General features: G+C 66.5%; 1 protein-coding gene across 2 annotated transcripts in view; it reads right to left on the minus strand.

Annotated features, from left to right (window-relative positions):
• CSNK2B (casein kinase 2 beta) overlaps nt 1–25,803 on the minus strand; it is a 41,223-nt gene extending 15,420 nt beyond the window's left edge. The window contains exons 1-4 of one of the 2 annotated variants that reach the window (XM_090129270.1): nt 25,602–25,803; nt 11,662–11,710; nt 6,933–7,048; nt 2,868–2,943 (exon numbers count right to left, since the gene is read on the minus strand). In XM_090129270.1, the coding sequence (XP_089985396.1) occupies nt 2,868–2,943; nt 6,933–7,048; nt 11,662–11,710; nt 25,602–25,673 (313 nt within the window). In that variant the 5' untranslated portion in view covers nt 25,674–25,803. Of the gene's footprint in view, nt 1–2,867; nt 2,944–6,932; nt 7,049–11,661; nt 11,765–25,601 lie in introns of both variants that reach the window. The other variant, XM_090129269.1, reaches the window with a different exon arrangement.
• Between the last annotated feature and the right edge of the window lie 14 nt (nt 25,804–25,817).

The raw sequence follows: 25,817 nt of genomic DNA on the forward strand, positions 1-25,817 counted from the left end.
TAACCCCCAGCCCCCCACCCCACCCCACAACGACCCACCCCATAACCCCATAACCCCCCACCCCACAACAACCCACCCCATAGCCCCCCACCCCACAAGCCCCCCATACCGATGGGCATCACGGGCCCCATGCCCCACAGCGACCCCACAACGACCCCACAACGACCCCCAGCCCCCCACCCCACCCCACAACGACCAACCCCATAACCCCATGACCCCCAGCCCCCCACCCCACAACGACCCACCCCATAACCCCATAACCCCCCTCCCCCAAGCCCCCCACCCCACCCCACAACGACCCACCCCATAGCCCCCCACCCCACAACCCCCCACCCCACAACGACCCCCCACATAACCCCGTGACCCTCAGCCCCCCACCCCACCCCACAACGACCCACCCCATAGCCCCCCACCCCACAACCCCCCGTACCGATGGGCAGCATGGGCCCCATGCCCCACAACGACCCCACAACAACCCCCAGCCCCACACTGCCCCCCACCCCACCACCCCCAGCCCCACAACGACCCACCCCATAACCCCATAACCCCCCGCCCCCCACCCCACAACGACCCCCCCATAGCCCCCCACCCCACAACCCCCCATACTGATGGGCAGCATGGGCCCCATGCCCCACAGCAACCCCACAACGACCCCACAACGACCCCAAGCCCCACAACGACCCACCCCATATCCCCATAACACCCCACCCCACAACGATCCACCCATAACCCCATAACCCCCACCCCACCCCACAACGACCCACCCCACAACCCCATAACCCCCCACCCCACAACGACCCCCCCACAACCCCACAAGCCCCGTAGTGATGGGCAGCATGGGCCGCCTGCCCCCCACCCCACAACGACCCACCCCATAACCCCATAACCCCCCACCCCACAACGACCCACCCCATATCCCCATAACCCCATAACCCCCCACCCCACCACGACCCCCCCCATAACCCCATAACCCCATAACCCCCCACCCCACCACGACCCCCCCCCATAACGACCCACCCCATATCCCCATAACACCCCACCCCACAACGACCCACCCCATAACCCCATAACCCCATAACCCCCCACCCCACAACGACCCACCCCATAACCCCATAACCCCCAGCCCCCCACCCCACAACGACCCACCCCATAACCCCATAACCCCCCGCCCCCCAGTCCCCCACCCCACAACGACCCCCCCACAGCCCCCCACCCCACAACCCCCCACCCCACAACGACCCCCCCACAACCCCCCACCCCACAACGACCCCCCCACAATCCCCCACCCCACAACGACCCCCCCACAATCCCCCACCCCACAACGACCCCCCACAACCCCACCAGCCCCGTACTGATGGGCAGCATGGGCCCCATGACCCACAGCAGCCCCACAACGACCCCAAGCCCCAAAACGACCCACCCCATAACCCCATAACCCCCTGCCCCCCACCCCACAACGACCCACCCCATAACCCCATAACCCCCTGCCCCCCACCCCACAACGACCCACCCCATAACCCCATAACCCCCCACCCCACAACGACCCCCCCATAACCCCCCACCCCACAACGACCCCCCCCACAACCCCATAACCCCCCACCCCACAACGAACCCCCCATAACCCCACAACCCCATAACCCCCCACCCCACAACGACCCCCCCACAACCCCACCAGCCCCGTACCGATGGGCAGCATGGGCCCCATGACCCACAGCAACCCCACAACGACCCCAAGCCCCAAAACGACCCACCCCATAACCCCATAACCCCCTGCCCCCCACCCCACAACGACCCACCCCATAACCCCATAACCCCCTGCCCCCCACCCCACAACGACCCACCCCATAACCCCATAACCCCCCACCCCACAACGACCCCCCCCACAACCCCATAACCCCCCACCCCACAACGAACCCCCCATAACCCCACAACCCCATAACCCCCCACCCCACAACGACCCCCCCACAACCCCACCAGCCCCGTACCGATGGGCAGCATGGGCCCCATGACCCACAGCAACCCCACAACGACCCCAAGCCCCAAAACGACCCACCCCATAACCCCACGATCCCCAGCCCCCCACCCCACAACGACCCACCCCACAACCCCATAACCCCCTGCCCCCCACCCCACAACGACCCACCCCACAACCCCCTGCCCCCCACCCCACAACGACCCCCCCCATAACCCCCCACCCCACAATGACCCACCCCATAACCCCATAACCCCCCGCCCCCCAGTCCCCCACCCCACAACGACCCCCCCACAACCCCATAACCCCCCACCCCACAACAACCCCCCCACAACCCCATAACCCCCCACCCCACAACAACCCCCCCCATAATCCCCCGCCCCATAACCCCCCGCCCCACAATGACCCACCCCATATCCCCATAACCCCCCACCCCACAACGACCCCCCCCATAACCCCCCACCCCATAACCCCATAACCCCCCACCCCACAACGACCCCAACCATAGCCCTCCACACAACCCCCCACCCCACAATGACCCCCCCATAACCCCATAACCCCCCACCCCACAACGACCCCCCCACAGCCCCCCACCCCATAACCCCCCACCCCACAACGACCCCCCCCATAACCCCCCACCCCATAACCCCAGAACCCCACAACCCCCCCGTACCGATGGGCAGCATGGGCCCCCTGCCCCCCACCCCACAACGACCCACCCCATAACCCCATAATCCCCCGTCCCCCAGCCCCCCACCCCACAACGACCCCCCCCATAAGCCCACGAGCCCCAGCCCCCCACCCCACCCCACAACGACCCCCCCCATAACCTCATAACCCCATAACCCCATAGCCCCCCACCCCATAACCCCATAACCCCACAACCGCCCCGTACCGATGGGCAGCATGGGCTGGTTCTCGCAGTAGACACGGGGGCAGTACCCGAAATCCCCCTGCTGGTATTTCTCCAACTGGGGGGGGGGTGAAAAATGGGGTCACAGGTGGAGCTGTGGGGCAGGGGGGAAGCTGTGGGGCAGGGGGGGATCTATGGGGTGGGTGGGAAAGCTGTGGGGTGGGGGGGAAGCTGTGGGGCGGGGGGGGGGGAAGTGTGGGGCGGGGGGGGAGGGAAGCTGTGGGGCAGGGGGGGAGGAAGCTGTGGGGTGGGTGGGGGGGAAGAAGCTGTGGGGCGGGGGTGGGGGGGAAGCTGTGGGGTGGGTGGGAAAGATGTGGGGTGGGGGGGGAAGATGCTGTGGGGTGGGGGGGGAAGCTGTGGGGCAGGGGGGGAAGCTGTGGGGTGGGTGGGGAAGAAGCTGTGGGGTGGGTGGGGAAGAAGCTGTGGGGTGGGGGGGAAGAAGCTGTGGGGTGGGAGGGGAGAAGCTGTGGGGCAGGGGTGGGGAGGAAGCTGTGGGGCAGGGGTGGGGAGGAAGCTGTGGGGCAGGGGGGGATCTATGGGGTGGGTGGGAAAGCTGTGGGGTGGGGGGGAAGCTGTGGGGCAGGGGGAGAAGCTGTGGGGCAGGGGGGGAAGCTGTGGGGCAGGGGGGAGAAGCTGTGGGGCGGGGGGGAGAAGCTGTGGGGCGGGGGGGAGAAGCTGTGGGGCGGGGGGGGGAAGTTGTGGGGCGGGGGGGGAAGCTGTGGAGCGGGGGGGGAAGAAGCTGTGGGGCAGGGGGGGGAAGAAGCTGTGGGGCAGGGGGGGGAAGCTGTGGGGTGGGTGGGGGGGAAGTGTGGGGTGGGGGGGGAAGCTGTGGGGCGTGGGGGGGAAGAAGCTGTGGGGTGGGAGGGGAAGCTGTGGGGCAGGGGGGGAAGCTGTGGGGCGGGGGGGGGGATCTATGGGGTGGGTGGGAAAGCTGTGGGGCGGGGGGGGGGAGAAGCTGTGGGGCGGGGGGGGAAGATGCTGTGGGGTGGGTGGGGAAGCTGTGGGGTGGGTGGGGGGGAAGTGTGGGGTGGGGGGGGAAGCTGTGGGGCGGGGGGGGGGCAGAAGCTGTGGGGTGGGACGTGTGGGGCGGGGGGGCGAAGCTGTGGGGTGGGTGGGGGGGAAGCTGTGGGGCGGGGGGGGAAGCTGCTGTGGGGCAGGGGGGGAGGAAGCTGTGGGGAGGGGGGGGATCTATGGGGTGGGTGGGAAAGATGTGGGGTGGGGGGGGAGGAAGCTGTGGGGAGGGGGGGGATCTATGGGGTGGGGGGAATGCTGTGGGGTGGGGGGGAAGCTGTGGGGCGGGGGGGGAAGAAGCTGTGGGGCAGGGGGGGAACTGTGGGGAGGGGGGGGAAGCTATGGGGTGGGTGGGGAGGAAGTGTGGGATGGGGGGGGAACTGTGGGGAGGGGGGGGGATCTATGGGGTGGGTGGGAAAGCTGTGGGGTGGGTGGGGAGGAAGCTGTGGGGCGGGGGGGAAGCTGTGGGGCAGGAAAGGATCTGTGGGGCAATCTGGAGCATGGGGAGGATCTGTGGGGCAATCTGTGGGGCAATCTGTGGGGCAAGGAGGGCAGGGATCTGTGGGGCAAGGAGGGCAGGGATCTGTGGGGCAAAGGGGAGAAGGATCTGTAGGGCAATCTGTGGGGCAAGGGGGGATCTATGGGGCAGGGGGAGATCTGTGGGGCAATGTGGGGTGGGGGGGAAGCTGTGGGGTGGGGGGGGGAAGAAGCTGTGGGGTGGGGGGGAAGCTGTGGGGCGGGGGGGGATCTATGGGGTGGGTGGGAAAGCTGTGGGGTGGGTGGGGGGGAAGCTATAGGGCAGGAAAGGATCTGTGGGGCAATCTGGGCCACGGGGAGGATCTGTGGGGCAATCTGTGGGGCAAGGGGGGAAGGATCTGTGGGGCAATCTGTGGGGCATGGGCAGGATCTGTGGGGCATGGGGGGGAAGGACCTGTGGAGCAATCTGTGGGGCAAGGTGGGGATCTGTGGGGCAATCTGTGGGGCAAGGGGGGGATCTGTGGGGCAATCTGTGGGGCAAGGGGGGGATCTGTGGGGCAATCTGTGGGGCAAGGGGGAGGAATCTGTGGGGCAATCTGGGGCAGGGGGAAGATCTGTGGGGCAAGCTGTGGGGCAAAACGAGGGGATCTGTGGGGCAATCTGTGGGGCAAGGGGGGAAGGACCTGTGGGGCAATCTATGGGGCAAGGGGGGGATCTGTGGGGCAATCTATGGGGCAAGGGGGGGATCTGTGGGGCAGGGAGCTCCATGGGGCAGGCTATATGGGTCAGGGCTCCCTATACGGCATGATGCTCTATGGGGCAGGATGCTCCCTATGGGGCAGGGATGTTCTATGGGGCAGGATACTCTATGGGGCAGGGCTCCCTATGGGGCAAGACTCCCTATGGGGCAGAATCTATGGGGCAGGACGCTCCCTATGGGGCAGGGATGTTCTATGGGGCAGGATACTCTATGGGGCAGGGCTCCCTATGGGGCAAGACTCCCTATGGGGCAGAATCTATGGGGCAGGACGCTCCCTATGGGGCAGGATGCTCGCTATGGGGCAGGATCTATGGGGCAGGGCTTGCTGTGGGGCAGGGCTCGCTCTATGGGACACGGCTCCCTGTGGGGCAGAATCTATGGGGCAGGACTCCCTATGGGGCAGAACTCCCTGTGGGTCAGAATCTATGGGGCAGGACGCTCTATGGGGCAGGATTCCCTATGGGGCACAATGCTCCCTATGGGGCAGGACTCCCTGTGGGGCAGGAAGCTCTATGGGGCAGGGCTCGCTATGGGGCACAATGCTCGCTATGGGGCAGGGCTCGCTGTGGGGCAGACTCTATGGGGCAGGGCTCGCTATGGGGCAGACTCTATGGGGCAGGGCTCGCTGTGGGTCTGAATCTATGGAGCAGGACGCTCCCTATGGGGCAGGGTTCCCTATGGGGCAGACTCTATGGGGCAGGGCTCGCTGTGGGGCAGACTCTATGGGGCAGGGCTCCCTATGGGGCAGACTCTATGGGTCAGGGCTCGCTGTGGGGCAGGGCTCCCTATGGGGCAGACTCTATGGGTCAGGGCTCCCTATGGGGCAGACGCTATGGGTCAGGGCTCGCTATGGGTCAGGGCTCGCTATGGGGCAGGATGCTCCCTATGGGTCAGGGCTCCCTATGGGGCAGACTCTATGGGTCAGGGCTCGCTATGGGGCAGGGCTCGCTGTGGGGCAGGGCTCGCTGTGGGGCAGGATGCTCCCTATGGGTCAGGGCTCGCTGTGGGGCAGACTCTATGGGTCAGGGCTCGCTGTGGGGCAGACTCTATGGGGCAGGGCTCGCTATGGGGCAGACTCCATGGGGCAGGGCTCCCTATGGGGCAGACTCTATGGGGCAGGATGCTCCCTATGGGGCAGACTCTATGGGGCAGGGCTCGCTGTGGGGCAGACTCTATGGGGCAGACTCTATGGGGCAGGGCTCGCTGTGGGGCAGGGCTCGCTGTGGGGCAGACTCTATGGGGCAGGGCTCCCTATGGGGCAGACTCTATAGGGCAGACTCTATGGGGCAGGGCTCGCTGTGGGGCAGACTCTATGGGGCAGGGCTCCCTATGGGGCAGGGCTCGCTGTGGGGCAGACTCTATGGGGCAGGGCTCCCTATGGGGCAGACTTTATGGGTCAGGGCTCCCTATGGGGCAGACTCTATGGGGCAGGGCTCGCTGTGGGTCAGGGCTCCCTATGGGGCAGACTCTATGGGTCAGGGCTCGCTGTGGGGCAGGGCTCGCTGTGGGGCAGGGCTCGCTGTGGGGCAGGGCTCCCTGTGGGGCAGACTCTATAGGGCAGACTCTATGGGGCAGGGCTCGCTGTGGGGCAGGGCTCGCTGTGGGGCAGACGCTATGGGGCAGGGCTCGCTGTGGGGCAGGATGCTCTATGGGGCAGGGCTCGCTGTGGGGCAGGGCTCGCTGTGGGGCAGGGCTCGCTGTGGGGCAGGATGCTCTATGGGGCAGGGCTCGCTGTGGGGCAGGGCTCGCTGTGGGGCAGGGCTCGCTGTGGGGCAGGGCTCGCTGTGGGGCAGGGCTACCATCTGCGCGATGCCGCGGTTGGTGAGGATGTATCTGGCGTGGATGAGGCCGTAGAGCATCTCGGCCGCCTGCTCGATCAGGTCGCTCTGGTTCGGGTTGTCCTCCAGCTCCTCGTCTGCACGGCACCGCAGCCTCAGCCCCACTGCGCCCCATAGCGCCCCACTGCGCCCCATAGCGCCCCTATAACGGCCCCACACCGCCCCTATAACGGCCCTATAAGGGCCCTGTAAGAGGCCGCCTGCTCGATCAGGTCGCTCTGGTTCGGGTTGTCCTCCAGCTCCTCGTCTGCAGGGCAGCACGGCCTCAGCCCCACTGCGCCCCATAGCGCCCCACACCACCCCACACCGGCCCCATAGCGCCCCTATAACAGCCCTATAACGGCCCTATAAGGGCCCTATAAGAGGCCGCCTGCTCGATCAGGTCGCTCTGGTTCGGGTTGTCCTCCAGCTCCTCGTCTGCAGGGCAGCACGGCCTCAGCCCCACTGCGCCCCATAGCGCCCCACACCACCCCACACCGGCCCCATAGCGCCCCTATAACAGCCCTATAACGGCCCTATAAGGGCCCTATAAGAGGCCGCCTGCTCGATCAGGTCGCTCTGGTTCGGGTTGTCCTCCAGCTCCTCGTCTGCAGGGCAGCACGGCCTCAGCCCCACTGCGCCCCATAGCGCCCCACACCACCCCACACCGGCCCCATAGCGCCCCTATAACAGCCCTATAACGGCCCTATAAGGGCCCTATAAGAGGCCGCCTGCTCGATCAGGTCGCTCTGGTTCGGGTTGTCCTCCAGCTCCTCGTCTGCACGGCACCGCAGCCTCAGCCCCACTGCGCCCCATAGCGCCCCACACCGCCCCTATAACGGCCCTATAACGGCCCTATAACGCGGCCTCAGCCCCACTGCGCCCCATAGCGCTCCATAGCGCCCCTATAACGGCCCTATAACGCAGCCTCAGCCCCACTGCGCCCCATAGCGCCCCACACTGCCCCTATAACGGCCCTATAACAGCCCACTGCACCCCACAGCACCCCTATAACAGCCCTATAACGCCCCACTGCGCCCCATAGCGCCCCTATAATGGCCCTATAACAGCCCACACCGCCCCACTGCGCCCCACACTGCCCCTATAATGGCCTTATAACGGCCCTATAACGCCCCACTGCGCCACTATAACGGCCCTATAACGCCCCATAGCACCCCACAGCGCCCCTATAACGGCCCTATAATGCCCCACTGTACCCCACACCGCCCCTATAATGGCCCTATAATGCCCCACTGCGCCCCATAGCGCCCCACACCGCCCCTATAACGGCCCTATAACAACTCACTGTGCCCCACAGCACCCGTATAACGGCCCTATAACAGCCCACTGCGCCCCATAGCGCCCCTACAACGGCCCTATAACGCCCCACTGCGCCCCATAGCGCCCCTATAACGGCCCTATAACGCCCCACTGCGCCCTATAGCGCCCCTATAACGGCCCTATAACAGCCCACACCGCCCCACTGCGCCCCACACCGCCCCTATCATGGCCTTATAACGGCCCTATAACGCCCCACTGCGCCACTATAACGGCCCTATAACGCCCCATAGCACCCCACACCTCCCCTATAACGGCCCTATAATGCCCCACTGTACCCCACACCGCCCCTATCATGGCCCTATAACGCCCCATAACACCCCACACCGCCCCTATAATGGCCCTATAACGCCCCATAGCACCCCACACCTCCCCTATAACGGCCCTATAATGCCCCACTGTACCCCACACCGCCCCTATAATGGCCCTATAACGCCCCATAACACCCCACACCGCCCCTATAATGGCCCTATAACGCCCCATAGCACCCCACACCTCCCCTATAATGGCCCTATAACGCCCCACAACGACCCATACCGCCGCACACCACCCCTATAATGGCCCTATAAGGGCCCTAAAATGCCCCACTGCACCCCATAGCGTCCCACATCACCCCTATAACGGCCCTATAATGGCCCTATAACGCCCTATAGTTCCCCTATAACGCCCCACTGCACCCCTATAATGCCCCATAGCGCCCCTATAACGCCCCACTGCGCCCCATAGTGCCTCTAGAACACCCTACTGCACCCCACAGCATCCCTATAACACCCCCACAAGGCCGCCTCAGCCCCATAGCGCCCCACTGCGCCCTACTCCGCCCCTATAACGGCCCTATAACACCCCACTGCACCCCACAGCGCTCCTATAACGGCCCTATAACGCGGCCTCAGCCCCACTGCGCCCCATAGCGCCCCTATAACGGCCCTATAACGCAGCCTCAGCCCCACTGCGCCCCATAGCGCCCCACTGCGCCCCATAGCACCCCACACTGCCCCTATAACAGCCCTATAACACCCCACTGCGCCCCATAGCACCCCACACTGCCCTATAAAGACCCTATAACACCCCACTGCGCCCCATAGCGCCCCTATAAAGACCCTATAACACCCCACTGCGCCCCATAGCGCCCCACAGCACCCCTATAACAGCCCTATAACAACTCACTGTGCCCCACAGCGCCCCTATAACGGCCCTATAACAGCCCACTGTACCACACACCACCCCTATAACGCCCCACTGCGCCCCATAGTGCCCCTATAACAACTCACTGTGCCCCACACCGGCCCTATAACGGCCCTATAACAACTCACTGTGCCCCACACCGGCCCTATAACGGCCCTATAACAACTCACTGTGCCCCACACCGGCCCTATAACGGCCCTATAACACCCCACTGTGCCCCTATAACGGCCCACACCGCCCCACACCGGCCCTATAACACCCCACTGTGCCCCATAGCGCCCCTGTAATGGCCTTATAACGGCCCTATAACGCCCCACTGCGCCCCTATAATGGCCCACACCACCCCACAGCGCCCCATAGCGTCCCTATAACAGCCCTGTAACACCCCATAGCACCCCACACCACCCCTATAACGGTCCTATAATGCCCCTATAACGGCCCCATAGCGCCCCTATAACGGCCCACTGCACCCCACAGCGCCCCTATAACGGCCCCACAATGCCCCTATAACGCCCCCATAGCGCCCCTGTAACGGCCCTATAACGCCCCACTGCGCCCCATAGCGCCCCTATAACGGCCCTATAACAGCCCACACCGCCCCACTGCGCCCCACACCGCCCCTATCAGGGCCTTATAACGGCCCTATAACGCCCCACTGCGCCACTATAATGGCCCTATAATGCCCCACTGTACCCCACACCACCCCTATAATGACCCTATAACACCCCACACCGCCCCATAGTGCCCCACACCGCCCCTATAACGGCCCTATAACGGCCCACTGCACCCTACACCGCCCCTATAACGCTCCATAGCTCCCCTATAACGGCCCTAAAAAGGCCCTATAAAGGCCCACACCGCCCCACTGCGCCCCACACTGCCCCTATAATGGCCTTATAACGGCCCTATAACAGCCCTATAAAGGCCCACACCACCCCACACCGCCCCTATAACAGCCGTATAACGGCCCACTGAGCCCCACAGCGCCCCTATAATGGCCCTATAACGCCCCACTGCACCCCTATAACGGCCCTATAGTGGCCCACTGTACCCCACACTGCCCCACTGTGCCCCTATAATGGCCCTATAATGCCCCACTGCACCCCACACCATCCCATAACGGCCCTATAACGCTCTGCCCCACACCACCCCACTGCGCCCTTATAACGGCCCTATAATGCCCCACTGCACCCCACACCACCCCTATAACGGCCTTATAATGTCCCACACCGCCCCATAGCCCCCCCCGGCCCCCCCATAACACCCCATAACCCCCCCCAGCCCCCCATAACTCCTCCCCATACCACCCCATAACCCCCCCAGCACCCCATAACCCCCTCCCACCACCCCATAACCCCCCCATACCCCCCCCAGCCCCCCATACCACCCCATAACCCCCCCCAGCCCCCCATAACTCCTCCCCATACCACCTCATAACCCCCCCAGCACCCCATAAACCCCCCATACCACCCCATAACCCCCCCCAGCCCCCCATAACTCCCCCCCATATCACCCCATAACCCCCCCAGCACCCCATAACCCCCCCATTCCACCCCATAACCCCCTCCCAGCCCCCCATAACTCCTCCTCATACCACCCCATAACCCCCCCAGCACCCCATAACCCCCTCCCACCACCCCAAACCCCCCCATACCCCCCCCCAGCCCCCCATACCACCCCATAAGCCCCCCCAGCCCCCCCATACCCCCCCAGAGCCCCCCAATACCCCCCCATAACCACCGCATACCCCCCCCCAGCCCCCTGTATCACCCCATAACCCCCCCAGCTCCCCCATAACCCCCCCCCATCCCCCCAATACCCCCCCATAACCACCCCATAACCCCCCCATACCCCATAACCCCCTCCAGCCCCCATACCCCCCCATAACCACCCCATAACGCCCCCTCACCACCCCATACCCCCCCCCACCCCCATACCACCCCATACCCCCCCCAGCACCCCATACCACCCCATAACCCCCTCCCAGCTCCCCCCACCACCCCATAACCCCCCCCATCCCCCCCATACCACCCCATAACCCCCTCCAGCCCCCCGTATCACCCCATCCCCCCCCCCATACTCTCCAGCCCCCCATAACCCCCTCCAGCCCCCCATACCACCCCATAACCCCCCCAGCCCCCCGTATCACCCCATAACCCCCCCCATACCCCCCAGCCCCCCCGCTGACCGGGCTCGAGGTCGAGGATCATGTCGAGCGCCTGGCGGTAGTGCGGCACCTGTTCGTTCAGCCCGGTCAGGTTGAACTTGTCCTGGATGTAATCCTCGTCCACCTGCGCCACACGCCGCCTCAGCCCCACGGCTGCCCCACAGCGCTGCCCCATAGCGCCACACGCCGCCTCAGCCCCACGGCTGCCCCACAGCGCCGCCCCATAGCGCCGCCCCACAGCGCTGCCCCACAGCGCCACACGCCGCCTCAGCCCCACGGCTGCCCCACAGCGCTGCCCCATAGCGCCACACGCCGCCTCAGCCCCACGGCTGCCCCACAGCGCCGCCCCACAGCGCCACACGCCGCCTCAGCCCCACAGCTGCCCCACAGCGCTGCCCCATAGCGCCACACGCCGCCTCAGCCCCACGGCTGCCCCACAGCGCCGCCCCACAGCGCCGCCCCACAGCGCCGCCCCACAGCGCCACACGCCGCCTCAGCCCCACAGCTGCCCCACAGCGCTGCCCCATAGCGCCACACGCCGCCTCAGCCCCACGGCTGCCCCACAGCGCTGCCCCATAGCGCCGCCCCATAGCACCACACGCCGCCTCAGCCCCACAGCGCTGCCCCATAGTGCCGCCCCACAGCGCTGCCCCATAGTGCCGCCCCACAGCGCCGCCCCATAGCGCTGCCCCAGAGTGCCGACCCATAGCGCTGCCCCATAGCGCCGCCCCACAGCGCTGCCCCATGGTGCCACATGCCGCCTCAGCCCCACGGCGCTGCCCCACAGCGCTGCCCCATAGCACCACACGCAGCCTCAGCCCCATGCCTGCCCCACAGCGCTGCCCCATAGCGCCACACGCCGCCTCAGCCCCACGGCTGCCCCACAGCGCTGCCCCATAGCGCCACACACCGCCTCAGCCCCACAGCGCTGCCCCATAGTGCCGCCCCACAGCGCTGCCCCATAGCGCCGCCCCATAGCGCCGCCCCATAGCGCTGCCCCAGAGTGCCGACCCATAGCGCTGCCCCATAGCGCCGCCCCATAGCGCTGCCCCACAGCGCCACACGCCGCCTCAGCCCCACAGCTGCCCCACAGCGCTGCCCCATAGCGCCACACGCCGCCTCAGCCCCACGGCTGCCCCACAGCGCCGCCCCACAGCGCCGCCCCACAGCGCCACACGCCGCCTCAGCCCCACAGCTGCCCCACAGCGCTGCCCCATAGCGCCACACGCCGCCTCAGCCCCACAGCTGCCCCACAGCGCTGCCCCATAGCGCCACACGCAGCCTCAGCCCCATGCCTGCCCCACAGCGCTGCCCCACAGCGCCACACGCCGCCTCAGCCCCACAGCGCTGCCACACAGCGCCGCCCCATGGTGCCACACGCCGCCTCAGCCCCACAGCGCTGTCCCATAGCGCTGCCCCATAGCGCCACACGCCGCCTCAGCCCCACGGCTGCCCCACAGCGCTGCCCCATAGCGCCACACGCCGCCTCAGCCCCACAGCGCTGCCCCACAGCGCCGCCCCATAGCGCCGCCCCATAGCACCACACGCCGCCTCAGCCCCACAGCGCTGCCCCATAGTGCCACCCCACAGCGCTGCCCCATAGTGCCGCCCCATAGCGCCGCCCCATAGCGCTGCCCCAGAGTGCCGACCCATAGCGCTGCCCCATAGCGCCGCCCCACAGCGCTGCCCCATGGTGCCACATGCCGCCTCAGCCCCACGGCGCTGCCCCACAGCGCTGCCCCATAGCGCCACACGCCGCCTCAGCCCCATGCCTGCCCCACAGCGCTGCCCCACAGCGCTGCCCCATGGTGCCACACGCCGCCTCAGCCCCACAGCGCTGCCCCATAGCGCCACACGCCGCCTCAGCCCCACGGCTGCCCCACAGCGCTGCCCCATAGCGCCACACGCAGCCTCAGCCCCATGCCTGCCCCACAGCGCTGCCCCACAGCGCCACACGCCGCCTCAGCCCCACAGTGCTGCCCCACAGCGCTGCCCCATAGCGCTGCCCCATGGCGCTGCCCCACAGCGCCGCCCCAGAGTGCCGACCCATAGCGCCACACGCCGCCTCAGCCCCACGGCTGCCCCACAGCGCTGCCCCATGGCTGCCCCATAGCGCCACACGCCGCCTCAGCCCCACGGCGCTGCCCCACAGCGCTGCCCCATAGCACCGACCCATAGCGCCGCCCCATAGCGCCGCCCCATAGCGCCGCCCCATAGCGCCGCCCCATGGCTGCCCCATAGCGCTGCCCCACAGCACTGCCCCACAGCGCCGCCCCATAGCGCCACACACCGCCTCAGCCCCACAGCGCTGTCCCATAGCGCTGCCCCATAGCGCCGCCCCATAGCGCCGCCCCATAGCGCCACACGCCGCCTCAGCCCCACAGCGCTGCCCCATAGTGCCGCCCCACAGCGCCGCCCCACAGCGCCGCGCCAGCCCCACAGCGCTGCCCCATAACGCCGCCCCATAGCGCTGCCCCATAGTGCCGCCCCATAGCGCTGCCCCACAGCGCCGCCTCAGCCCCACACCTGCCCCATAGCGCCGCCCCATAGCTCCGCCTCAGCCCCACAGCGCTGCCCCATAGTGCCGCCCCACAGCGCCGCCTCAGCCCTACGCCTGCCCCATAGCGCCACCCCATGGTGCTGCCCCACAGCGCCGCCCCACGGCTGCCCCATAGCACCACCCCATGCCTGCCCCATAGCGACACCCCATGGCTGCCCCACAGCACCGCCCCACAGCGCTGCCCCATAGCGCCACCTCAGCCCCACGCCTGCCCCATAGCGCCGCCCCACGGCTGCCCCATAGCGCCACACCACGCCTGCCCCACAGCGCCGCCCCACAGCGCCGCCCCATGGCACCGCACCACGCCTGCCCCATGGCGCCGCCCCATAGCGCCGCCCCACGGCTACCCCATAACTCCACACACCGCCTCAGGCCCACAGCACTGCCCCATAGCATCAGCCCCATGGTGCTGCCCCATAGCACCTCCCCATAGCGCCACCCCATAGAGTCAGCCCCACACCTGCCCCACAGCTGTCCCACAGCGCCACCCCAAGGCTGCCCCATAGCACCACCCCCCAGCTGCCCCATAGCGACACCCCACGGCTGCCCCATAGCGCCGCCCCATAGTATCAGCCCCACGCCTGCCCCAGAGCGCCGCCTCAGCCCCACGCCTGCCCCACAGCACTGCCCCATAGCGCCGCCCCAGCCCCACGCCTGCCCCATAGCTCTGCCCCACGGCGCTGCCCCATAGAGTCAGCCCCACATCTGTCCCATAGCACTGCCCTATAGCGCCGCCCCACAGCTGCCCCATAGCACCACCCCATGCCTTCCCCACAGCGCCACCCCATAGCACTGCCCCACAGCGCCACACGCTACCTCAGCCCCACGCCTGCCCCATAGCGCTGCCCCATAGCGCCGCCTCAGCCCCACGCCTGCCGCACAGCACCGCCCCACAGCGCCGCCCCACAGCACCACCCCACGGCTGCCCCATAGCGTCAGCCCCACACCTGCCCCATAGCGATGCCCCACAGCGCCAGCCCCACACCTGCCCCATAGTGCTGCCCCACAGCGCCGCCCCACACCTGCCCTATAGTGCTGCCCCACAGCGCCGCCCCACGCCTGCCCCATAGTACTGCCCCACAGCGCTGCCCCACAGCGCTGCCCCATAGTGCTGCCCCATAGTGCTGCCCCACAGCGCCGCCCCACACCTGCCCTATAGTGCTGCCCCACAGCGCCGCCCCACGCCTGCCCCATAGTACTGCCCCACAGCGCTGCCCCACACCTGCCCCATAGTGCTGCCCCACAGCACCGCCCCACACCTGCCCCACAGTGCTGCCCCACGGCGCCAGCCCCACACCTGCGCCACACACCTGTCCCATAGTGCTGCCCCACGGCGCTGCCCCATAGCTTCAGCCCCACGGCTGCCCCATAGCACCCTCCCCCATGGCACTGCCCCATAGCCGCCCCATAGCATCACCCCACAGCGCCCTGCCCCATAGCGCCCCATAACCCCACCCCACATCCTCCCAACCCCCCCCCCACCCCATAACCCCACAGCCCCCCCAAAGCCCCTCAACAAACCCCCTCCCACAGCTCACCCCACAGAGCCCCCCTCCCCACCCCCCTCACCCCATATTTTGCCCCACACCCCTCACCCCATAGCAAACCCCCTCCCCCAAACCTTATTTCCATACCCCCCTTTATAGGACCACCCCATAACTTCGCATCTCCCCCTGCACATCACCCCATAACAACCCCCACAAACTCCACCCCATAAAACCCCCCAAAAAATCCTCACCCCATAACAACCCCCCCCACAGCCCTCACCCCATACAGCCCCCCCCAAACCCCCCCTGAGGTCCCCACCCCATAAACCTCCCCCATCCCCTATAGGGCCTCCCAAGTAGGTTTCACCCCATAGCCCCCCCCCCATAAACCTCCCCCTCTTCCCTATAAGGACCCCATAAACATTTCACCCCATAGATCCCCCACAAAACCTCCCCCCTTACACCTCTCCCCATAAACCCCCCCCCCATCCCCTATAAGATCCCCCATATAGGTTTCATCCCACAGACCCCCCCACCCCAAAACCTCACCCCACGCAACTCCCCCATAAACCTCCCCCCTTCCCTATAAAAACCCCCATAGAGGCTTCACCCCATAAATCCCCCACAAAACCACCCCCCATAAACCTCACCCCACAAAACTCCCCCCATAAACCCCCACTGGCCCCTTATAGGGCCCCCCAAATAGCTTCGACCCCATAGCCCCCACCCCACAGATCCCCCCCTATGGGTGTCCCATCTCCCATCCCCTATAGGGCCCCCCAAATAGGCTTCACCCCACAACCCCCCCCCATATTACCTCCATCCCATAAGCCCTCCCACCCCCAAAAACCTCCCCCCCCCCCATAGGGCCTGCACCCCATAAACCTCACCCCACAAACCTTCCCCTATTGCCCCCCCCCCAAACATCAACCTCACCCCAAAAGCCCCCCCACCCCCCCTATAGCCCCCCCATAAACCTCACCCTACAAACCTTCCCCTATTGTCCCCCCCCCAAACATCAACCTCACCCCAAAAGCCCCCCCACCCCCCCTATAGCCCCCCATAAACCTCACCCCACAAAACTCCCCCCATAAACCCCCACTGGCCCCTTATAGGGCCCCCCAAATAGCTTCGACCCGATAGCCCCCACCCCACAGATCCCCCCCTATGGGTGTCCCATCCCCCATCCCCTATAGGGCCCCCCAAATAGGCTTCACCCCACAACCCCCCCCCCATTAACTCCATCCCATAACCCCCCCATATTACCTCCATCCCATAAACCTCCCCCCCCCAAAAACCTCCCCCCCCCCATAGGGCCTGCACCCCATAAACCTCACCCCACAAACCTTCCCCTATTGCCCCCACCCCAAACATAAACCTCACCCCAAAATGCCCCCCCACGCCCTATAACCCCCCATAAACCTCACCCCACAAAACTTCCCCTATTGCCCCCCCCAAACATCAACCTCACCCCACAGGACCCCCCCCACCCCCTATAGCCCCCCCATAAACCTCACCCCACAAACCTTCCCCTATTGCACCCCCCCACCATAAACCTCACCCCACAGGACCCCCCCCATAGATCTCACCCCAAAGGCCCCCCCCCGGCCCCCCCCACGCCCCCTATAGGCCCCCCAATGAACCTCACCCCACAAACCTTCCCCTATTGCCCCCCCAAACATAAACCTCACCCCAAAGGCCCCCCCCGCAACCCTTATAGCCCCCCCACAAACCTCACCCCACAAACCTTCCCCTACTGCCCCCCCCCCAAATAAAACTGACCCCAAAGACCCCCCTATAGCCCCCCCATAAACCTCACCCCACAAACCTTCCGCTATTGCCCCCCCCAAACATAAACCTCACCCCAAAAACCCCCCACCCCCCCATAAACCTCACCCCACAAACCTTCCCCTACTGCCCCCACCCCAAACATAAACCTCACCCCACAGAACCCCCCCAATAGATCTCACCCCACAAAACTCCCCAGAGCCCCCCCACACCCCCTAAAGCCCCCCCATAAACCTCACCCCACAAACCTTCCCCGATTGCCCCCCCCAAACATAAACCTCACCCCAAAAGCCCCCCCTGTAGGACCCCCACTCCCCCTATAGGACCCCCCATAAACCTCACCCCACAAACCTTCCCCTATTATCCCCCCCCAAACATCAACCTCACCCCAAAAGCCCCCCCCCACCCCCCCTATAGCCCCCCCATAAACCTCACCCCACAAACCTTCCCCTATTTCCCCCCCAAACATAAACCTCACCCCAAAGACCCCCCCCGACCCCCCTAAAGCCCCCCCATAAACCTCACCCCACAAACCTTCCCCTATTGCCCCCCCCCAAATAAAACTCACCCCAAAGACCCCCCCTATAGCCCCCCCACAAACCTCACCCCACAAACCTTCCCCTATTGCCCCCACCCCAAACATAAACCCCATCCCAAAAGCCCCCCCACCCCCCCTATAGCCCCCCATAAACCTCACCCCACAAACCTTCCCCTATTGCCCCCAACCCAAACATAAACCTCACCCCACAGGACCCCCCCCATAGATCTCACCCCACAAAACTCCCCAGAGCCCCCCCACACCCCCTAAAGCCCCCCCATAAACCTCACCCCACAAACCTTCCCCTATTGCCTCCCCCCCTACACAAACCTCACCCCAAAAGCCCCCCCACCCCCCCTACAGCCCCCCCATAAACCTCACCCCACAAACCTTCCCCTATTGCCCCCATCCCAAACATAACCCTCACCCCACAGGACACCCCCCCATAGATCTCACCCCACAAAACTCCCCCCCACACCCCCTAAAGCCCCCCCCCATAAACCTCATCCCACAAACCTTCCCCCATTGCCCCCCCCCCAACATAAACCTCACCCCACAAGACACCCCCCCCATAGATCTCACCCCACAAAACTCCCCCCCCAGCCCCCCCACACCCCCTATAGCCCCCCCATAAACCTCACCCCACAAACCTTCCCCTACTGCCCCCCCCAAATAAAACTCACCCCAAAGACCCCCCCTATAGCCCTCCCATGAACCTCACCCCATAAACCTTCCCCTATTGCCCCCCCCAAACATAAACCCCACCCCAAAGGCCCCCCCCCAACCCCCTGTAGGACCCCCCATAAACCTCACCCCACAAACCTTCCCCTATTGCCCCCCCCCAAACATCAACCTCACCCCAAAGACCCCCCCGTCCCTCCGCCCCCCCTATAGCCCCCCCATAAACCTCACCCCACAAACCTTCCCCTATTGCCCCCCCAAACATAAACCTCACCCCAAAACCCTCCCACCCCCCCTATAGCCCCCCATAAACCTCACCCCATAAACCTTCCCCTATGATCCCCCCCCAAACATAAACCTTACCCCAAAAGCCCCCCCAGTCCGCCCCCGCCCCAAAAGCCCCCCCATAAACCTCACCCCACAAAACTCCCCCTGTTGCCCCCCCCCAAACATAAACCTCACCCCACAGAACCCCTCCGCCCCCCCCCACCCCCTATAGCCCCCCCCCATAAACCTCACCCCACAAACCTTCCCCTATTGCCCCCCCCAAACATCAACCTCACCCCAAAAGCCCCCGCACCCCCCTATAGCCCCCCCCCCATAAACCTCACCCCACAAACCTTCCCCCATTGCCCCCCCAAACATAAACCTCACCCCAAAGGCCCCCCCACCCCCTTTACAGCCCCCCCATAAACCTCACCCCACAAACCTTCCCCTATTGCCCCCCCAAACATCAACCTCACCCCAAAGCCCCCCCACCCCCCCTATAGCCCCCCATAAACCTCACACCACAAAACTCCCCCCACAAACCCCCCACTGGCCCCTTATAGGGCCCCCCAAATAGCTTCGACCCCATAGCCCCCACCCCACAGATCCCCCCCTATGGGTGTCCCATCCCCCATCCCCTATAGGGCCCCCCAAATAGGCTTCACCCCACAACCCCCCCCCCATTAACTCCATCCCATAACCCCCCCATATTACCTCCATCCCATAAACCTCCCCCCCCCCAAAAACCTCCCCCCCCCCCATAGGGCCTGCACCCCATAAACCTCACCCCACAAACCTTCCCCTATTGCCCCCCCAAACATAAACCTCACCCCAAAAGCCCCCCCCACCCCCCCACGCCCCCTATAGCCCCCCCATAAACCTCACCCCACAAACCTTCCCCTACTGCCCCCCCCCAAATAAAACTCACCCCAAAGACCCCCCCTATAGCCCTCCCATAAACCTCACCCCATAAACCTTCCCCTATTGCCCCCAACCCAAACATAAACCCCACCCCAAAAGCCCCCCCCACCCCCCTATAGCCCCCCATAAACCTCACCCCACAGGACCCCCCCCCATAGATCTCACCCCACAAAACTCCCCCCCACACCCCCTAAAGCCCCCCCCATAAACCTCATCCCACAAACCTTCCCCCATTGCCCCCCCCCCCAACATCAACCTCACCCCAAAAGCCCCCCCTGTAGGACCCCCACCCCCCTGTAGGACCCCCCATAAACCTCACCCCACAAACCTTCCCCTATTGCCCCCCCCCCAAACATAAACCTCACCCCAAAGGCCCCCCCCACCCCCCCCATAGCCCCCCCATAAACCTCACCACACAAAACTTCCCCTATTGCACCCTCCCCAAATAAACCTCACCCCACAGGACCCCCCCCCCATAGATCTCACCCCACAAAACTCCCCCCCAGCCCCCCCACTCCCCCTATAGCCCCCCATAAACCTCACCCCACAAACCTTCCCCTATTGCCCCCCCCAACATAAACCTCATCCCAAAAGCCCCCCCTGTAGGACCCCCCCCCCCCCCCACAGGACCCCCCCCATAGATCTCACCCCAAAGGCCCCCCCTGCCCCCCCGCCCCCCCTATAGCCCCCCATAAACCTCACCCCACAAACCTACCCCTATTATCCCCCCCCAAACATAAACCTCACCCCACAGCCCCCCCCTCCTCCCCCCCAGAAACCTCCCCCCCTAAAATCCCCCCCCCCATGTCCCCCCCCCGGCCCCTCACCTCCCCCCCCCCCCCCCCCAAATTCCCCCCCAGGCCTCATGCCACCGCCCCCCCCCCAAATCCTGCCTCATTCCCCCCAAAGACCTCACGCCCCCTCCAAACATCATGCCCCCCCTTCCCCCCCCCCCATAGACCTCACAGCCCCACAAACATCATACGCCCCCCCCCCTTCCCCCCCCAAAGACCTCACCCCCCCACAAACATCATGCCCCCCCCCACAAACCTCTCTTACCACCCCCCCATAGTCCTCAGCCCCCCAAAGACCCCCCCCCCACTTACCTCTCACCCCCCACCCCCCCGACGCCTCTCCCCCCCCCCAGGCATCTCTCACCCCCCTCCCCCCACAGACCTCAACGCCCCCCCCCCAGGGCTCACCCCCCCCACCTCTCTCGCCCCCCCCCCCCCCCCACAGGCCTCAACCCCCCCAAAGACCTCCCTCCCCCCCCCCCAGCCTCTCTCACCCCCCCCCCAAGGCCTCACTCATCCCCTCCCATAGACCTCCCCCCCCCCCCCAAGATCTCTCTCACCCCCTCCTATAGACCTCACCCCCCAAAATCCCCCCCCCATGTTCCCCCCCCCTCTCAAATCCTGCCTCATTCCCCCCAAAGACCTCACCCCCCCCCCCCCCCCCCAAACATCATGCCCCCCCCTTTTCCCCCCCCCAATAGACCTCACAGCCCCCCAGGCCTCTCTCATCCCCCCCCCAGGCCTCACTTCCCCCCCCCCCCCCCCCCACATCTCTCTCACCCCCTCCTATAGACCTCACCCCCCCCAAATCCCCCCCCATGTTCCCCCCCCCCCCCAGGCCCCCCCTCCCGCAAGGCCGCATGCCCCCCCCACAGCCCTCACCGCACAAACCTCTCCCCCTAAAATCGCCCCCCCAGGTCCCCCCCCAGCCCCTCACCTCCCCCCCTTCCCCCAGGCCTCAATCCCCCCCCCAAATTCCCCCCTCAGGCCTCATGCCACCGCCCCCCCCCCAAATCCTGCCTCATTCCCCCCAAAGACCTCACGCCCCCCCCAAACATCACGCCCCCCCTTCCCCCCCCCCCATAGACCTCACAGCCCCACAAACATCATACACCCCCCCCTTCCCCCCCCAAAGACCTCACGCCCCCCCACAAACATCATGCCCCCCCCCACAGACCTCTCTTACCACCCCCCATAGTCCTCAGCCCCCCAAAGACCCCCCCCCCACTTACCTCTCACCCCCCCCCCCCCGAGGCCTCTCCCCCCCCCCCCCCACAGGCATCTCTCACCCCCTCCTATAGACCTCACCCCCCAAAATCCCCCCCCCATGTTCCCCCCCCCTCAAATCCTGCCTCATTCCCCCCAAAGACCTCACCCCCCCCCCAAACATCATGCCCCCCCCTTTTCCCCCCCCCAATAGACCTCACAGCCCCCCAGGCCTCTCTCACTCCCCCCCCCACCCCCCCCCACAGGTCTCTCTCACCCCCTCCTATAGACCTCACCCCCCCCAAATCCCCCCCCATGTTCCCCCCCCCCCCCCCAGGCCCCCCCTCCCGCAAGGCCGCATGCCCCCCCCACAGCCCTCACCGCACAAACCTCCCCCCCTAAAATCGCCCCCCCAGGTCCCCCCCCAGCCCCTCACCTCCCCCCCTTCCCCCAGGCCTCAATCCCCCCCCCAAATTCCCCCCTCAGGCCTCATGCCACCGCCCCCCCCCCAAATCCTGCCTCATTCCCCCCAAAGACCTCACGCCCCCCCCAAACATCATGCCCCCCCTTTCCCCCCCCCAATAGACCTCACAGCCCCACAAACATCATACACCCCCCCCTTCCCCCCCAAAGACCTCGCCCCCCCACAAACATCATGCCCCCCCCCACAGACCTCTCTTACCACCCCCCATAGTCCTCAGCCCCCCAAAGACCCCCCCCCCACTTACCTCTCACCCCCCCCCCCCCGAGGCCTCTCCCCCCCCCCCACAGGCATCTCTCACCCCCTCCTATAGACCTCACCCCCCAAAATCCCCCCCCCATGTTCCCCCCCCCTCAAATCCTGCCTCATTCCCCCCAAAGACCTCACCCCCCCCCCAAACATCATGCCCCCCCCTTTTCCCCCCCCCAATAGACCTCACAGCCCCCCAGGCCTCTCTCACTCCCCCCCCCACCCCCCCCCACAGGTCTCTCTCACCCCCTCCTATAGACCTCACCCCCCCCAAATCCCCCCCCATGTTCCCCCCCCCCCCCCCCAGGCCCCCCCTCCCGCAAGGCCGCATGCCCCCCCCACAGCCCTCACCGCACAAACCTCCCCCCCTAAAATCGCCCCCCCAGGTCCCCCCCCAGCCCCTCACCTCCCCCCCTTCCCCCAGGCCTCAATCCCCCCCCCAAATTCCCCCCTCAGGCCTCATGCCACCGCCCCCCCCCCAAATCCTGCCTCATTCCCCCCAAAGACCTCACGCCCCCCCCAAACATCATGCCCCCCCTTTCCCCCCCCCAATAGACCTCACAGCCCCACAAACATCATACACCCCCCCCTTCCCCCCCCAAAGACCTCGCCCCCCCACAAACATCATGCCCCCCCCCACAGACCTCTCTTACCACCCCCCATAGTCCTCAGCCCCCCAAAGACCCCCCCCCCACTTACCTCTCACCCCCCCCCCCCCGAGGCCTCTCCCCCCCCCCCCACAGGCATCTCTCACCCCCTCCCATAGGCCTCACCCCCCCACACCCCCACAGACCTCACCCCCCCCACCTCTCCCCCCCCCCCCACAGGCCTCAACCCCCCCAAAGACCTCCCTCCCCCCCCCCAGCCTCTCTCACCCCCCCCCCCAAGGCCTCACTCATCCCCTCCCATAGGCCTCCCCCCCCCCCCCAAGATCTCTCTCACCCCCTCCTATAGACCTCACCCCCCCAAATCCCCCCCCATGTTCCCCCCCCCAGGCCCCCCCTCCCGCAAGGCTGCATGCCCCCCCCACAGCCCTCACCGCACAAACCTCCCCCCCTAAAATCGCCCCCCCAGGTCCCCCCCCAGCCCCTCACCTCCCCACCTTCCCCCAGGCTTCAATCTCCCCCCCCAAATCCCCCCCCAGGCCTCATGCCACCGCCCCCCCCTCCCAAATCCTGCCTCAATCCCCAGAAAGACCTCACCCCCCCCCCCCCAAACATCATGGCCCCCCCAATAGACCTCACAGCCCCACAAATATCATACGCCCCCCCTTCCCCCCCCCAAAGACCTCACCCCCCCCCCCCAAACATCATGGCCCCCCCAATAGACCTCACAGCCCCACAAACATCATACACCCCCCCCTTCCCCCCCCAAAGACCTCACCCCCCCCACAAACATCATGCCCCCCCCCACAGACCTCTCTTACCACCCCCCCATAGTCCTCAGCCCCCCAAAGACCCCCCCCCCACTTACCTCTCACCCCCCACCCCCCCGACGCCTCTCCCCCCCCCCAGGCATCTCTCACCCCCCTCCCCCCACAGACCTCAACGCCCCCCCCCCCGAAGCCTTCCCCCCCCCCCCCCCCCCAGGGCTCAACCCCCCCCCCCACCTCTCTCTCCCCCCCCCCACAGGCCTCAACCCCCCCAAAGACCTCCCTCCCCCCCCCCAGCCTCTCTCACCCCCCCCCCCAAGGCCTCACTCATCCCCTCCCATAGACCTCCCCCCCCCCCCCCAAGATCTCTCTCACCCCCTCCTATAGACCCCACCCCCCAAAATCCCCCCCCCATGTTCCCCCCCCCTCTCAAATCCTGCTCATTCCCCCCAAAGACCTCACCCCCCCCCCAAACATCATGCCCCCCTCCTTTTCCCCCCCCCAATAGACCTCACAGCCCCCCAGGCCTCTCTCATCCCCCCCCCCAGGCCTCACTTCCCTCCCCCCCCCCCCACAGCTCTCTCTCACCCCCTCCTATAGACCTCACCCCCCCATGTTCCCCCCCCCCAGGCCCCCCCTCCCGCAAGGCTGCATGCCCCCCCCACAGCCCTCACCGCACAAACCTCCCCCCCTAAAATCGCCCCCCCAGGTCCCCCCCCCAGCCCCTCACCTCCCCCCCTTCCCCCAGGCCTCAATCCCCCCCCCAAATTTCCCCCCCAGGCCTCATGCCACCCCCCCCCCCAAATTCTGCGTCATTCCCCCCAAAGACTTCACCCCCCCCCCCAAACATCATGCCCCCCCCTTTTCCCCCCCCCAATAGACCTCACAGCCCCCCAGACCTCTCTCACTCCCCCCCCCCAGGCCTCTCTCACCCCCTCCTATAGACCTCACCCCCCCAAATCCCCCCCCCCATGTTCCCCGCCCCCCCCGGCCCCTCACCTCCCCCCCTCCTCCCAAGGCCTCAACCCCCCCCCCCCAATTCCCCCCAGGCCTCATGCCACCCCCCCCCCCAAATCCTGCCTCATTCCCCCCCAAAGACTTCACCCCCCCCCAAACATCATGGCCCCCCCTTTCCCCCCCAATAGACCTCACAGCCCCCCAGACCTCTCTCACCCCCCCCCCAGGCCTCCCCCCCCCAGGTCTCTCTCACTCCCTCCTATAGACCTCACCCCCCCAAATCCCCCCCCATATTCCTCCCCCCCCCGGCCCCTCACCTCCCCACCTTCCCCCAGGCCTCAATCCCCCCCCCAAATTCCCCCCCCAGACCTCACCCCCCCCCCCCAGATCTCTCTCACCCCCTCCCACAGACCTTACCGCCCCCCCCCCACAGAACCTCAACCCCCGCCCCCGTCAGGCCTCTCCCCCCCCCCAGGCCTCATCCCTCCCCCACACGCCCTGTGCCCCCCCCCCCCGCCCCAGGACCTCTCTCATCCCCTCCCAAAAAATCCCTCCCCCCCCCCAGGCCTCAACCCCCTCCCCCCCCCCAGACCTCTCTCACCCCTCCCCCCACCCCCCAATAGGCCTCACACCCCCAGGCCTCCCCTTTCCCGCCCCCACCTCGCAGAAGAACTCGTTGCCTCGCAGGCCGCAGAACCACGAGATCCACGACACCTCCTCGGAGCTGCTCATGGCGCCGGGACCCCCCGCGGGCCGCCCCGTCCGGCAGCGCCCGCCCGCCCTTCTTCTCCTCCTCCTCCTCCTCCTCTTCCTCCCGTCCGCCGCTCCGCTCCTCGGGGCCCTCAGCGCCGCGCGCGGGGCACGACGGGAAGCTTC

The sequence above is a fragment of the Phasianus colchicus genome, chromosome 35 (genome assembly GCF_987193195.1).
Source record: "Phasianus colchicus chromosome 35, bPhaCol1.hap1.1, whole genome shotgun sequence".
In the NCBI taxonomy this organism is placed as follows: domain Eukaryota; kingdom Metazoa; phylum Chordata; class Aves; order Galliformes; family Phasianidae; genus Phasianus; species Phasianus colchicus.